At 50.4% G+C, this 16,115-nt stretch overlaps 3 protein-coding genes across 3 annotated transcripts; 1 reads left to right on the forward strand and 2 right to left on the reverse strand.

The window, feature by feature from the left end:
• Positions 1-7: 7 nt before the first annotated feature.
• Positions 8-2,231, reverse strand: PC9H_001884 (uncharacterized protein; the record flags this gene model as incomplete). The annotated part of the gene is made up of 7 exons (XM_036771530.1): positions 8-347; positions 468-1,064; positions 1,118-1,207; positions 1,256-1,433; positions 1,526-1,951; positions 2,017-2,060; positions 2,110-2,231. 7 exons carry the CDS (start codon positions 2,229-2,231, stop codon positions 8-10), a joined length of 1,797 nt encoding a protein of 598 aa, XP_036626151.1.
• A 1,551-nt stretch (positions 2,232-3,782) lies between these two features.
• Positions 3,783-5,517, forward strand: PC9H_001885 (uncharacterized protein; the record flags this gene model as incomplete). The annotated part of the gene is made up of 5 exons (XM_036771531.1): positions 3,783-3,900; positions 3,962-4,162; positions 4,224-4,486; positions 4,538-4,674; positions 4,728-5,517. 5 exons carry the CDS (start codon positions 3,783-3,785, stop codon positions 5,515-5,517), a joined length of 1,509 nt encoding a protein of 502 aa, XP_036626152.1.
• A 3,903-nt stretch (positions 5,518-9,420) lies between these two features.
• On the reverse strand, positions 9,421-11,127 carry PC9H_001886 (uncharacterized protein; the record flags this gene model as incomplete). The annotated part of the gene is made up of 4 exons (XM_036771532.1): positions 9,421-10,156; positions 10,345-10,508; positions 10,568-10,983; positions 11,043-11,127. The coding sequence occupies 4 exons, from the start codon at positions 11,125-11,127 to the stop codon at positions 9,421-9,423; spliced, it is 1,401 nt and encodes a 466-aa protein (XP_036626153.1).
• Positions 11,128-16,115: the final 4,988 nt, after the last annotated feature.

The following is a 16,115-nucleotide window of genomic DNA, read 5'->3' on the forward strand; positions in this document are numbered from 1 at the left end:
GAGAAGATCATAGGCCGCGACATCCATTATTCCTCAGGAAGTCCCTCTGTTGACTGTCCAAGGACCACCAGACATGACTGAGTGTTTGCAGAGCCTTCACTCGAGTGTCGAACAGATGCCGGATTAGCATACCCGTAGGTACTTCAGCTCGGCTAGGTGTGTCTGTCGTTCGGTTGTCTTCATGACCCGAAGCGTTTCCGTTGCCGGTCACGGGCCGACGCTTGATGAATGGATTCGTGGGTGGCGGCGGCGGTCGGGCATACTGGTCCAGCTCTGCCTCGGTTACGCCGGTGGGACGTGACGATAGGCCACGGAAAATACGGAACGAAGCTACGAGACGCTTGAATCTACATGGGTGTTAGCAATCAGGCAGAAACGACGACGAAGAGTAGGAAGGGGCTAACTGTCGGTAATTACCTGAGAAACACGCCACCAGTTTAGTGAGGAAGGGAGCGCAAAGGGAAAACGAAGGCTTACTATCAACGAGTGAATTGTGCCAGCGGACAAGAATCCACGAGACACCATAGAACAAGCCAGCTAGTGTTATCGTCCGCTTCAACGCGCCTTCTTGTCCCGCAAGGACGCCACCAACGTAGCGGAGCGCCGAAAATAATCCAGGACGCGTCGAAAGGAAGACACCTTGTGTCCCAGAGGCGATGCCTTGCAGCCACTTGCTGAGCCTCCAGGTGACGAAACCATAGGATAAGCCGGACCCGAAGCCCCCAAAGATGGCCTTGAACTGGGCTTGCCCTTCCTCCTCCTCTCGTTTCGCGAGGAAGCGCGCGGCGAGGGTGCCGAATATGTAGGCGGGGCGGTGGACGAGGAAGGGTGGGAGGAAGCAGAGGGCGCGTGGGTGGAGGAAGGTGTTCAAAAGCTGCTTAAGGAAGATGGTAACTGCGTAGACGGGAGAAGGCAAGGGCGATGAATGGGTATTGTTATTAGAAAGGGGGTATAAGTGATCGAGAGAGGCGTGCGATAGACGAGTGTAATGTAAAAGTGAGTAGTATCTGACGAACGTATCCCGCGCCTGGAGATGAGCGGGCTTGGAGAACATATCCACGAATCTGTGAGTGCGTTGAGATGAGCGGGATTCGCGTATAGAATACTTGGCGCTCACGACTGAGAGACATCAACGTATACGTGCAGAGGAATGGGCGTGTCGATCCACAGCATATCCTTCACTATGCGGGAGGCATACAGCGTATCCCTGGCTCGGCGTCAACTGTGCCCATCGGATCACTGAGCTTGAGCTTACCAGTCGGGAGCATTGATCGTCAGAGCCGTCAGTTGACTCTCGACCTCCGCCATGATGTTCTTGACGACCTCGCGCGTGCTCCCCCGTGTATCCTCGGAAGCGCCTTCGAAGAGCTCTGCACAGTAAGAAGTCACATCGATGGGACTCCCGTAACTGACAAGGCATCGAGTCAGTCCAGCTCATACACGCAAAATTATGGGTCACACACCGTACGACAACCTGAAAGCGACAGAAAATCAAGTATGAGTGTCTCCACAGAAAGAATTACACTCACCCTACTACGGTATTTCGCCTTGTCCGTGTATACTATGCCGACTGGCACTATCACCAAGCCTCTGTCCCCCGATGTCGCCTTGTCAGCTCTGCCGCGACGCTGCCACTTTGCGTACTCTGCTGCGGCCCAGGCTGCACCAGACATGATTTGCGCTATGCGGGGCTCAGTATAGCTTGTACCCTCGGGGAAGACTCCGAGCACCTGTCCTCTCGAAAGTGCCAGAAACGAGTCGTGAAAGAGATCGGCCTGCGATGGGGTTTTGCTAGCAGATGCTGAGCCCGCGTCGGCATCTGGTGTCCTGTTGGGATTCCGCTTCACTGGTATACTGCCCGCCGAGACCAGGATCGCGCGCGTGATGGGGTTGGCGAACATCGTCGACTTGGCCCAGAACGAGACATGGCGGCGATAAGGAATGGTTGCGGCTGTGGGCCACGACCGCCGCGACGTTCAGAGTCGAATCTACGTGAAAAGGAGACTGCGGGCTCACCGACGGTGGCAATGTCGATGAGTTCGTTGTGATGCGATGGGGTTCTGTGCTTGACTTCAGGAACAGAGGAGTTGAACTGTCCCTGCGACTCACATAATCAAGGGCCCATCCTCCGGGACATGCTCGGAACCTGCGATATGTACCTCGGAATAATAGCCTTCGAGAGTCCAGTCAGAGATCTTGCGCAGGACGCGATACACGACCTTCAGTTCCATGGGAAGAAATGTGAAGTGAAAACGTGGGTATAAAAAACACACGGACTCGGATTTTATTTCGTTACTTATATATATATGTGAATAGAATTGGTTGTACGTTGGCAACTCATATGCATGATGCATGATTTTACCAGAAAAAGGACACCGTAGTAACATAAAACATAAAATGCACCATGCAGCGTATGGGCTCCGTAGAAACATACGAGATGATGATGATGCAAGAAATGCATAGAATAATGCTCTACCGTCCGAAACCTACTAAGGCATGGTGAGCCGGGACTCAACCCAACCAGTTAGGTGGATGGGTTGCACAGAATAGCCCACGCACGCGCAGCGGTCGAAGGATACATGGCAAGACCCTTTGCGCGTCCTGCTCAACGTCGTGGGTCTGTGGTATCCCATGGTTCCACAATCTCTGATGTTCCCACTGAGGGGATGCATTTGGAATTGCCCAAGAAGTCGCTAGTCACTTCCTTGGCCACTTAGGCGACTAGAACTGAGGGAGTTCGTTATCAATTTGAAATACACTGTACGCTCCGTTGGAAGCCAAGTTCGAGTCTCGTCCCAGCGTAGGTGTCGTGGCAACATCCTACATTGGATGAGAATGCAAATCTATCCATTTCTGACCACGCGAAGACCAGAAGCACGTAGGTTTACAGCAGGGCACTGCATCTTGTCAAGTTTAGTCTATCCCAACTATCAAGAGACGAAGAGCACGGCGACTACGTGCTAGAGATATTGTTAGTCGGGTGAACGGAAAGCAGGTGGTAAAGTGGACGGTCGTATCCGGGGAACCGTGTAGTGAGCAGTTCTCGCCTGTCCCCGTACTGGCCGACCCAAGTTCGGAACGAGTTTGAGCTGTTGTGTCAGCTCGCCCAATTGACAGAGCGTCACTGGGGAAACATAGCAAAAGGGAAACCAAGAGTACGGTTTGCGTTTCATTCTGCTGCGCCCAAGAGTGACAGAAGAGGACACTAACCTGACAACGACTTCGGAGGGAAGAAGTTGAACTTCGATCGAATCGGTGAGCGTCACGGGGACAGCATTGCCTCCTGGTTGGCGGCTTTCAATTCACATTCGCAGCGCCATACGTACATTCATCCACTCCAAGTCACAATTCACAAGTGGTTTCACAATCTGCTTGGAGACAAGGATTTACTGACGGTTATCTGAAGATACAGCGTACTGTATGTCGAGTTCTGCGATGGTCGGTCACTGCTGGCATAATATACCCGCACACGCCGTTTGAAATCGGGGTGGCTACAGCGCAGATTGTTCCAACAGCTTGCAAATCTTGAAGCTTCTTCAAGGGTAAGCCGAAATTGTCGGCTGAGATATGCATTTCGCCCACAGCGTCACATCAGAAACACAGAACAGACGCGCCTGGACGAGGCCTAGCCCACTGTTGGTTTACCGTTGACAACTATTGGCCAGAGCCTAGATATGTTCGATGCTGTTTAGTATTTTAAGTGGGGATTCTCCATGCTGTCTTCTATCTTTCGCTCCTGACTCACTTCACCACCCACCGGTGACGTGCACTCTATCTACATCATGCTTATACGCATCCAGCATGAAATGGCCAACTCTTCTCAGGTCTACTCGGTTGAGCCTACGGAGCCCGTGGAAGCGCTAAAGTCACTCATTGAAGATACCGAAGGGATACCTGCTGGTGCGGATTCACTTGCGTGACTCCGTGTATGGGTCTGGAGCTGAACCATCGAATAACGTAGAACAGCAAACGTTAACCTCCGACGGCAGCCCGCTGTTGACACTCCAGTCACTATCCGAAGAGGACACCGTCGTACTGTCCTTTTTGCCGAACATAACCTTGCGCTTGGACGATGGCACACGTAGGAAGTTCCCCATACGTTTGGAGTGTCCTGTCGACGAATTGTTGGATCGCATATGTCTGGCCGAAGGAAACTTATGGTGTACGTTCTTGACCTACTGCAACGATGTCCATTTCTCATGATGCCTTGGTAATGGGACTAGTGTCTAGGCCCGACTTGCACTTGGTCCTTGGTCAGCGCCTCCTGCTTGGAGAGACATCGCTTTCGTCAAACGGTGTCGGCCAAGGATCTGAGCTGGTACTTAGTGCAAGCGACGCACTACAGGAAGCACAGCTGGAAACAGATATTAGCAACACGACTGATGCCGTTGACGGTCGGGAAGAGGGCCCACCTCGCAAGAAGATCAAGAGGCGAACTCCCGCAGCAGTCGTCAGGGCGTATTTTGACTGGGACGGTGACATGAAGGTACGGCATCTTCTCATGGTATCACTGGAATAAACTCTGACGTACTCCCAGCACCCAATGGTGCAAGGTCTGCCTTTACGCCAAGGGTCCTTCATCTCGGTATTTGATATGACTACGCCCGATTGGTGCTTTGGGCAATGCGGAGACGACGAAGGCCACTTCCCTCGGCAGTACGTTAAGCTTATGGAGTAAGTTCCCTCTTACGCCATCGCTTCAGCCCGTCGTGACGAGCTTTCCACAGCATTTTCACACCCGGGTTCGAATGTCGGATGGGTACCGACGATCCCATACTGAAAGGCGTCTCTCTTTCCCAGTCAAAATCCTCACGGCGCATCTCCCCATTCACAAGCTTCCTGATGTTTGGCTTTATTCCCCCTTCACAGTATGGACTGGACCAACCGCCTGCATCGCCTCCAAGGCCTCCCCTCCCTCCATTCTCTTATCCGAGGGAACCGCCTATTGTATTTCCCGTAAGGCTGGGAGACAAAGGGAGGAGCTTCGCAAAAATACAAGTGACATTCCCATATCACAATATCGCACCGGACAGTCGTGTCCCCGTAAATCTTCGTGTTGAATGCTGCCCTATTCCTCCACGACGCATTACATCCATCATGCTTGTAGTCGCATTCCCAGGAAACGATATCGGTGACATCAACCCTACTCTTGTACTCGGGCCACAGATGCAAACAAACGAATCCGAATCCTGGCATAAGCAGATCATCGCCGTCAAAACAGACGACTCGGCCGATGCAGCTAATTTCGGTATGAAATTGGTTCATGATTGGGAAGAGAAACTCGTAGCAATGCGAACAACAAGGATGGTCGTTCAAGGTACTAGTGTTGGCGGAGACACGGCACTTTGGATGCTCACGGAAGACACTGGGAAGGGGTTACCTACCGAGACGACCATGTCCCTTTCATTGCGTCACAGACCAGCGCGAATGGAATACTCCTGTATTGTGACACATATCCTTCAGGAAAAGACACAGAGAGATCGCGTTGACGGAGATCAGATACTGTACGCTACATAGAGCCCTTGTACGTTATTTCCTAAATATACCAATAATTTATTGCTAGAAAGGAGAGGCGTCTCGTGATAACAGTGTGACCAAATAAGGAGATTTTGACTTGGATCTTAATCGGGAAAGGTAGCAGCTTCAGTTTTCGTCCTCGTCAAGAAGTAAAACGCCACAACGCAGCCCTGACTAGATTGGGGAGACGGGTTGGAATCTCAAGCATTGGAGTACTGTGAGCTACTTGAATGGACTTGAGCATGTCTTGAGCAAGGTCATGACAATTAACGTACTTGTATGGAATTCGAGTCTGAAGCTAGGTATAGAAACGAATGCCTGAGGCAGCCCTTGTGTTCTTCCCAGATAACTTAGCTTTGACTATGATTCGCCGCTATAACCAGGCTTCCTTCGTATCGCGACTCGTGAGCGCGTGGGCGCTTGAGCCTCGTGAAGAAACAAAATATTGGCGCTCGTCTTGGTGGCATACGTATTACCTACCACCATCAGAACGGAGCGGCAGGGCGTAGTGGACTCAGCAATCGCGTCGCTGAAGGAAGGCTGCAGCATCGAAATTGATTGCAGTATCTGGTCAAAGGCCCTTGGATGTTCGTGCAAACCCAACCGTGACACAGGTGGTAAGACGCTGACATCTTCTTCACAACCCGTCTTACCCCAGTCGAGCCACCCTTCTAATAATCTTAGTAGAAGCACTGCGAAAAGTTACTTGGTCCGTGCGTTGATTCACCCAACATAAATATCCCGACTCTCACTCGTACCTCGCCACCCTCTGAGTCTTTCTCCCATCCTCATCCTCGCCATCTCCAATCCTCTCCTCATTTTCCCCCAGGGTCGTTGCAGCCGCGTAGCTATTTGTCTCCACCTGGCGTCCTTCCAACGCTTGTTGCGTCGGCTACTGAATAGTATAAATTGCTGTTGGTGAGTGTGTTGAACTCACCGGTGACTAGATATATGCGCCGCTTGCGAGCTTTCTCAACGACACGGCTACGAGATTAATGGTACATTAATGCCCAGACGGCGAACCACTACCACTACGTGACATCCGCTCCTACGACTCAAAACTTGCGGCCAGTAGTAGGCAACGATCCCATAAATGAAGCGCGACGGCTTCTGTGCCCTCTCGATGTTGCTACTTTACCGCTACGGAAGACTATGGAAGAAGCTCTACATAAGTCAGGGAAACTATTAGGTTAAGGTCAGTTCTGGCTACTCCTGGGTTTACACTTTATCAAGACCGTTTCAAACGACTTGGACCTCTTTCTGCCCTCTGCAGCTTCTACTGATGCAAAGTGCAAAGCCCAGCTGCCTAAAACGGTCGAAGTACTTCGTTACTCAGTTCAAATTCGAAGTTGAGACCTAGATCGACGAAAACCACAAAGCTTGCCGACACTAACATAATAGATGGGCGTCTGATTTATTTGATAAGGTGGAAGTGCACCACGATGCATCAGGCCTCTACGATTATTGATATCTAATCGTACAAGGGAACTCATCCGTGGTTTGAACGTCTGTGTGGATTGCCCTTGTCATCGCATGTTGACACCCTGTGCATTTCTACTGGTCAAACTTCGACGGACGGCCGTCGTCGAATGTTCTACCGACATCCATGCTTTGTCGACGCTCATTCCGCTTCTTCTGTTTCATCGAGCCTGCAAGTCCTCGACCCTAGTTTTAAGTTCGCCAATTTGCTAAGGAGTCGATCCCCCTAATCATTAATCCCCCGTGCTTTTAATCGCCATCCGATATACATCCTTTATCCTTTCAATGTGCAGGCACCCTGATTATTTTCACCTTACGATATCTCGAGGTCGCATCCTACTCAGATTTGGGTAGATCAATGGTACGTACGAATTCTGACATCGCTACGGTGCATTCTTTATAGTTCAGTGAACACATTAGTTCATGAGAAGAATGCGAGATTCATTCGGACGCGTTCTCTTCGCATATAATGGGCAGGGTCGTCGTTCCGTAGCCACCTACAACGTACACCTCTCTTCGATTCCCAAGGGCCATGCACATACCGGTTGTCTGCCCGTCGCCACCGCAAAACCATTTAGCACTCGCGGAAAATCCTTACCCTTAACCCTCTGCCCCGACTCGGGCTTACGCAGCCGCACGCACGCATGCGTGTGTATGTGCTGCCCATTTCCAGCGATGGTTTCCTGCAGTTGACCTTCACTCTCGGTTTCCCGCTGTATGCTGCACCACTCCGTCTCTTCCGTAAGTCATCAACATAGCATGGCCTCGTCCCGACCATCCGCCTTCTCCCCCAACATGTGGCATCCGCGTGTCTAGCACTGGCAGATGTTTCCCATCGTCAGTGCGTGGTATTCGCGATGCCGGCGCGGAGAGGAGAAGGAGTACCAACATCTTCGTTGTCCACCGTTTTCATAGATAATAGATATAGATGGTGTCGGTCCTCATGAACCACGAGGCCTGCCTGACACTCACAAAGCAGCCGGAATCCGTTCCTCAGTTTTAGAACTGCCGTATCAGTGAGAGTGTCGTCTAAATTTGGATTTTGCATGATGCTATTGCGCCGATCCGACTGGTAGAGGATAGCGTATGTTGTGCTGTTGTGTGGATGAAACAACGCGCCAGAGGGCTGGTGGCGTCGACACGCGCTGATATGAGCATGCAGCACTTACGGCCATCGACTCAAATCCATATTTTGATATTCTCCAAGCCCGTTTATGGTGCTATCCGTTATCAAGACGAGGCTATAACCGTGCAACGTTGTCTGATAACATGTTATCACCGAGTAATTACAACGTGTTAGGCGTGCCTCACGTTTCGATTTAAGGAATCAGTGTTGTAGGCGAGGAAGTAGGGAGTATTTATATCTACACGAGCTAGTATATACGTCTTACCTACTTCCCAGTTCATTGCTTGGCTGTTGTGCTAACTCAGACTTAAATCTTTAAGCTCTGAATCGCGCTCAACAAGGTTTTGAGGTCAACGATTATTAGAATACCTATATACTCTAAGGCACGAGAATCGGGGGACAAAAATATGTACTCTACGGGTACTATGATAGAGAACTCGAGGCGAGGGGGGAATAACTACTAGCTACGCGAGGAGGGGAAAATAAATCAAGTATAAAACGTGAATCGTGATAAATGCTACAGGAAGCCTGGTATTTTTTTTGTAGGAAAATTCGGCACTGCATGGCAAGTATCTGAAAAGGCGGGCAAGGGCAAAGGGGATAGAAGGTAATGGAGTAAAGGAGCAAAGGGGAAGGGACCAATCCATCCCTGCGGAAATGAGGTGTAACTTTGTGGGTGTACAGTATATGTATGGGTTTTATTGTTATTTTGGATGGATGGGATGGGAAGGCGGCGGGGATAATTAAAGATATGTTTCAAAGGTTCGGTCGCAAGGCCGTCAAGGAGCGACGAACAAGGTTGAAGGTGAAAGGTTGTGGCTGAAGCGGCTCTCAATCCCGCGGTATGAATAACGGGTGAGAGTCGCGCAACCAGGAAGAATGCAAATGCAGGCCAATAACAGAAAGAAACAAGAAAATCATCAGGCTTGTGGTATATACTGAGTGCGATATAGACAGAGGGAAGAGAGGAAAATGAAGCAGGTGAGTTACGGGAGGAGAAAAAGGAGAGTCAATGGGACAGAAGACAACAAATATAAAACAGTGTAAGAGCAGTCACGGAGATGATGATACGAGAGGAAAGACTAGATGCTACTGCGATTACGATAAGAGAGAAGAACAATCCGAGAGCGCTGAGAGCCGCCTTGTACAGGCACGGGCAAACCAAAGGAGATCCGACAACACGACGACGATTAGACCGACAATACTCGGTCGACAGATATGATGGGGAATGTGATGGATGCGGGATGGGAAGATGACTAAATAATAAAATGAAGAAATCGTCCGAATTGAAGTGGCGTCTAATTATCGTTGGGTGACGTGGCCTTATACCTGATCGCTGCCGTACTAAGCGTGCGCGAGCGAGCAGGCGTAGTGGCATATGGAGCAGGTGTCTTGCTGGTCGGCACTGGCGAGTCAGGCTCGACATGCGGTATCCAGCGCTCATGGAGTTCTTGTTTCTCTTCTGAGACTGAGCGCATGATTTTTTGGGGTGAAGGAAGATTTACGGAGAGCCTACGTGGTCGGGAGGGTTGAATTCCGTTGTTCAACGGACTATGATGGGGAAGGGGTGGCGCTGGGGTTTGGGAACGATATTGCTGGTGCGATGGGCTCACTACTCCTGGCGTGGATGATCGGATGGAGGGTGTATATGATCGGACGGAAGGTGTTTGCGAGCGGAGAGCGGGTGTTTGCGAATGCGAGCGGGAGGGGGGACCAGGAGTGTGGGAACGGTACGGAGAAACCAAGGAGGTTGGTGGGGCGGGAGTGGACGATGACGGAGACGTAGTAGGCGTGGAAGGTCGTGAAGATACAGACACGGAACGTGTGTGAATAGAATTAAATCGTGATAGTGGCGTTGGGGCGTGAGTCATTGGGCTAAGTGAATTATACGAGGGTGCTGATGGGGTCGTAGAGGGCGTAACGGGCGGTGTGGGTGAAGGGGATTGCGGATATGGAGGCTCGGGGGAAGAGGAACCTGTGGGAACACCAATCGTCGAGGCAAGAGCCTTGAGACGACTGAGTTCCGTGCGTAGACTATTGCATTCTGTTATTTTTTGTGATAATGTTTGGCGCTACAGAAAGGATACATCAGCATTGATATCACGAGCAGTAGCGTCCATCAACAAGATTGGATTACTCACTTCTCTATATGGAGGTAAAAATAAAATTTCATGGCCATTAGCACTCTTCATGATGATGGAAAAATGACTCGACGGGCTTACCTCCGCAAGTCCGACTCAAGTTTGTGGTTCTGACTAATGAGACCGTCGAGCTTGCCTTTGAGGTCGGCTTCCATATGTCTTGCGATTTTACTAGCCTCGGAATGGGCGACATGGTTCATGAGAATAGCGCGCAGTAGGGCCGCGCTGAGGAATAATGATGAGGTCTGGCGCGGGGTACATTGTAAGAGATACACCCTGTTGCCTTTAAGACTCTGCAACGCACCTGATCGTCGGGTTTAGCATCTGACGACAACCATTCCTGTAGTTCCTTGTGTAGAGTCGTCACCTCCTCCACGGAACATTTTTTTGCTGCCACCTTTGCAACCTTGTCCTCTAGGCGGCGGGCTTCGATCCGGGCTTTGGAGCCACCTTCCGGCAGCTTCATACGTTCAGAGTGCCGAGCCAGCAGCTCTCCCGTGGGGTCGACAGCACCATTACCAACCACTCCAGAGAAGAGGTTGGCTTCGATAGTGCCACCCTTGCGCCGAGGGGTGCTCCATCCACTACTTGAGAAATCCAGGCGGATTAAGCGGACAGAGTCACTAGAGAAATGCTCCCTGCAAAATGGGCAGACAGGTGCGAGGCGAGGGGCGGTCTTGTCGACTATGGTACTACAGCAGCTAGCACATAAAACATGTCCTTTGAAGGCATTTTTTTGAGTCAGTAGATCGTTGAAATTCGTGCCCGACGCTACTCACCGCAGGGAATGGAGTGTGGCGAACGATGAGGACCGTACTCCTCAGCGCAAACGTCGCAAGCCGAACCAGGATTCAGTGAAAGCATTGTAGACCAGCCGGGCCTCCTCTGGGGAGAAATTCAAAACGGGGCGAAGGGGAAAATTGTCGCTTCAGGATGATTGCTATATTAAATATTCTCCCAATTCAACCCGTACATCCCAATTTGGATATAACGCCTTTCCCACGACGAAACCCCTTGCCCATGCGGGCAGTGCACATACACGCAATTAAAAAAAATTGGTGTGACTCAGTAACAATCGGTTATGTAACTACCATCGCCGCCACCATCCCGCCCTTCTGCGCCTTGCTACAGAACCGGCGACACATTCAACGGTCTAAAGGGCACCATTCTGCTTCAATGGTGCATCTAGCGACTGTTTTGCTGGCAAATCGTTTAACGATTTGCAGAAGTAATTCCGAACTCCGAACCGTTAAGGTTAGGGCGTAGGAGAATTTCCTGCTGCGCTGGCCGAAACACGTTTTATGACATGCGAATCAGCCACCGAAATCACACTCTCACACAACTCCGTACGTGGCGGGTTTGGTGGGATTTTGCGTCGGCGCTGAGCGGCGCTATTCCCGCCGGAAGTGGAATCAACCCAATTATTACCATTCATCTCCGTCACGGTGAAGTTACGCTACGAAAACAATAACCAGAATTATCCAGAACAGCTGCAAGCACAAATATGAGATCATGCACAGTTGTGCCTTCATTCATGTGTAGATTCATTGATCTCGCTTTGACGGTCCATATACGGTCCATTACGACAAAGGCCCTCAACTTCCTTCGCCTCTTTATCTACTCGGCCTTTAATCTAATTCAACGGACGCAGCTAGCCCAGTCAAACATATCCTTTCATCCCATCCTTCTTTCTGCCGCATTGTCGCTGGCTCTACCAATTTCCATCCAGATAGGGACTCTGCCCTTGATATCCGAAACATATGGCTCTAGCAGACGCAATGTTCCCTCCACTCGAACACCACGACACAAGGCCTGCTCCAAAGCACCAACACAAGGCCGCTATATCAGTTTGATAGAGGAGTTTACCGTGACGGAAACACTACCGTATACTCGTGCACTCTATTAGTCTAATCTCGCTCTTTTAAAAGATTCCTTCTTATCCGCTATCCATGAGAGCATGCTGGATATATCACTTTCATCCATTCTATATCTAACTTCATCATGATCACAGGTGCACCAGTCATCTCCTCTGAGGCCTCGATACCCGGACGGAACTTCCGCCACCGACTTGGCCAGTTTGTCCCATTGACAGTAGTAGGTGTCATTTGCCACTCGGACGTTCGGTCAGACGGTCAGAGGTCCAGCCTCGCGTTAACGCGGGACTTCAGTTAGAACATGGGCACGAGACTAGATGAAGCTATAGCATCCACCGGAGGAGGTTGGCGGACGTAGCCACCTGCATTTAGAATAGGAGTTCGCACGCCCCTATCTGACTTCGTCGTTCCACGTTGAACTCGTGTGCCCACTCATGCAGACTAAAACGTTGCGGTGGACTTTGCAATAGCCTCAGATCATGACGCAGGGCTGGGCCGTGAAGTTACTACAGCTCAATACCTGATTTAATTTAAGATCATCACCACCCTTCACTGATCCTCCAGTTTCATCTCGCTTTCGTATTAATTAACAGAGTGGGTATTCATATCCTAAAGTGTGTCAGCCTTTATCCAGTGTCTACCAGAATATTCTCCCTCCGATTATACCTATCATCTATGCACCATTTCATTTCCACGGAATGGCTCAGACACATGCATAGACCAGCGTGTATATAGCTACATCGATAAGCAAGACAATCTGTCGCAAGCTGATATACGGCACATGTATCACTCACCCCATTGCGCTGATTAATCATTATCGCCACCCTCATCACCAGTTCCTTTGTGTACCGCACGTACTCCGAGATAGACTGACTTCCCTTCTCGCTGTGATCACCACAATATCCGACACATGTTGACATATTTCGGTTGGACGATCTGTAATCAAAGGTCCCGCTGTCGGACGGCCAGGGACTCTGGAAACAAAGCAACTGGATCAGCCATCGATCCCGCCTAACAGCGGTCCTTGATTCACATATGCAGGAGATGGGCTGACCTTGTGGCACGTAAATGGTGATCTAGTCACTCCTCGAATTCCGATACTGTACTGAATGCAGGGAACGGAGACGAATTACACCGCCGTTGGTCCACTCTGCTGCATCGCCCCAAATTCACGATCGTGTTTCCCACTTGCCGTTGATTACATTAGCCTTGGTCACCCGATTTCCATCTCAGTCATCCAGTTGCTTTCATCATATCTCAGACACGTCCACAACCGGGTTATCATCAAAGACCGTCTTTCAACCCCAGAATAGTCGATCGCTATCCTAAAAGCTATAGTCTCGTGGACTTCTTTGAACTTTTTCAGCTTTTCAATAGGCGTCATTGTTTCTCTTGGTCACTGAACGGGACAAAACGAACGGCTGTCCCACACCTTTTTATCCTAATTCAGTGGACAGGACATTATCTTTATCGACGAGATCCTCTTCATCGCCCCCGAATCCAAGATAGCACTCGTACGAACGTTCGTATTCCTCCCTGCTTGCCGACAATGGACTCCGTCGGCACCTCCTCAAAAGTCCATTTACATGGAAGATCCCGAACGATGTCGAAGGCTTTCGTAGGCGCGTGCTCACAGGAGGGCTACGGGGTGAGTACTAGGAGTTTCTCAGCCGCAGAGGTACCTGCTTCTCTTCCTCGGAAATCTGCATGTATCGTTTTATTAATACGAGCATACCACGGTCCGTCTATTTTTTGTTCTCAACCTACGGCCTGTTTGTAAGATGGATACGTCACGGTCGCACCGTCTTCTGATCTGTTGATTAGATGTAGCAGGCGCCGAATTACACGAGCTGTTATCGTTACGGCCCATCGGTGCATCATGCATCAGCATTCACTCCTTTCCTAATCTATCGGTGTAGGAACAACGCCACAACGATGCCGTCTATTCATTACCTCCAACTACCCACTGATTACCACTTGTATCGCCCTATCTGCTCTGTACAAACTACCCCTCAACCGCCCGCCATCTGATTTATGTCTCCAACCCCTGGATAACCCCGAATGTTTGATGTAGATTTGTTGCATCCTACAATTTACCTCCTCGTTTGCTATATGCGGTGGTGTAGCTTTCTAACCGAGGTTAAAGCTACGCATGGTGGCGCGGGTACGTCGATGGGACTATGCCTCAAGATGTCCTACCCTCAACACGTGTGTCCAGCAGGACTTCGAGAACAAGAACTATGATGCCTTAGACAGGTGTGGTTACCTCCATTCCGCGCTTTCGGCCGAAAACCGATTATACACGTTGCACAGTGCTAGCCTCGAGGCTAGCTAGACTGATGCCTCAGCCAGTGGCGCATCAAACAAACTTGGGCGTAGGGTATAGACATCAGGTCGCGTCGCGGCCTGATACGTATGAATGCCGATTCATATGCACGTACCATTTACAGGAAACTCCACTTAGAACCCACCGAAAAACCGTCGCGACCTGCGTGCATGGCGCGGAGCACCATGGTCCCTGCAACACGCGCACCGGCCTTAGCAGAGGCCATATGCTCTGCCCAGTCTCATATCAGGCTGTTGCCACAAGTCCGCTCCGCCGCCGCCTTGGACCTTTTGGGTGAAATCCCGCCACCGCCAGTTTCAATGCACAACTTTGAAAGCCCCGCGAACAAGGAACAGGGTCGACGGTGCCTTCCTGTGGCCAATGATCAGCTTCCGATTGGTCGATTACGACCGTCCACGTTGTGGTTGTCAACCAGCGGAATCAGATTGTAAATACACCCGCGCGGCGTAGAATACAGGGTCGCCAGTCCTCACGTCATTACTAAACCAACGCACACCTGTTAATAGTATACATGTCCTTTCGCTGTATGTGGCCGTGGCGGCACTTGATTTTCTCCCGCCTGGTAAATTGTACTAACCCAATTTGTCAGCCATCCCTAGAGAGCAAAAAGCGTATCACTTGCGCCGTACCCAGAGCGTGTTTAGCAACTGGCGTTATCTACGAACTTCCTAATCGGCCTGTGTCAGTGGTTTCGTTGGAGCACTGATATTGATATTGAGTACTCTGTCTGAGAGCCAAATGTACGGCTGACTCAAAGCCGAAAAATATTCCTTGTTGACAGAACGAACGTGCAGCATTTCTGAGCGAAAGGAATGAAGGTAAGAGAGGTAAGAAGAGATCGGAAGTGCTAGTTGTCATCCTGCAACTTCTTCGACCACGGCGGAGATGCACTGTAAGAACTCCCAACACTTCCCATATAAGGAACGGTACCGACACGCTACCCGTTGCCTTCCGTTACCGTAATGGCTGCATCGAATAACTGGAGAGCTCCCTGGTAATGTATCGGCTCCGCCCAAGAAGGGAAGTGAGACGGACACGAAAAGAATTAAAGCAAAAGTATAGGCCCGCTCGGAGATGACCACAAGCGCACGGTCGTAGAGGATTGCTGCCGCTACGGCGATCGCTTGACAGCGTTGACGGTGTGGCGGATATTTCAGTGATTTCACGTCGCGAAGGGTGCCATCGTTGTCCAGTATTTACACGAATCTCAACTTCAATTCTGAAGTCAAGCAGTCCCTCGATCAATGCACGGCGGACCCCTGCCAGTGTTATCGTCCTATTGAAGGCCTGGGCTTCGAGTTAACTTTAGATACAGATTCTCCGTATCGTGTGCGAAGGTAAGGACCGGCATTGTTCGTGCGATAATTGCAACACGCCTTCCGTGGGCCTAGCCAGAGTCGATGCACCACCAAAAGTCAATCTGGAGCTTCCCGAAGTCATCAAAAACCTGGTCCCTGAGAATAAGTTGTGGAAACAAAGTAAGTATAGACGTCGATGCGTTGATTGATATGCCACGAAATGTTCCAGGCTGACAATTTGGCGCGAAGGGTTGTCCAGAATTTCGCGATGAAGGTGCTGCACCGTGTATATATGGACCTGCAAGTAGCGATACATTGCTCGATGGGAGAAAA

Source organism: Pleurotus ostreatus, assembly GCF_014466165.1.
Source record: "Pleurotus ostreatus strain PC9 chromosome Unknown scaffold_10, whole genome shotgun sequence".
Classification (NCBI taxonomy): Eukaryota; Fungi; Basidiomycota; class Agaricomycetes; order Agaricales; family Pleurotaceae; genus Pleurotus; species Pleurotus ostreatus.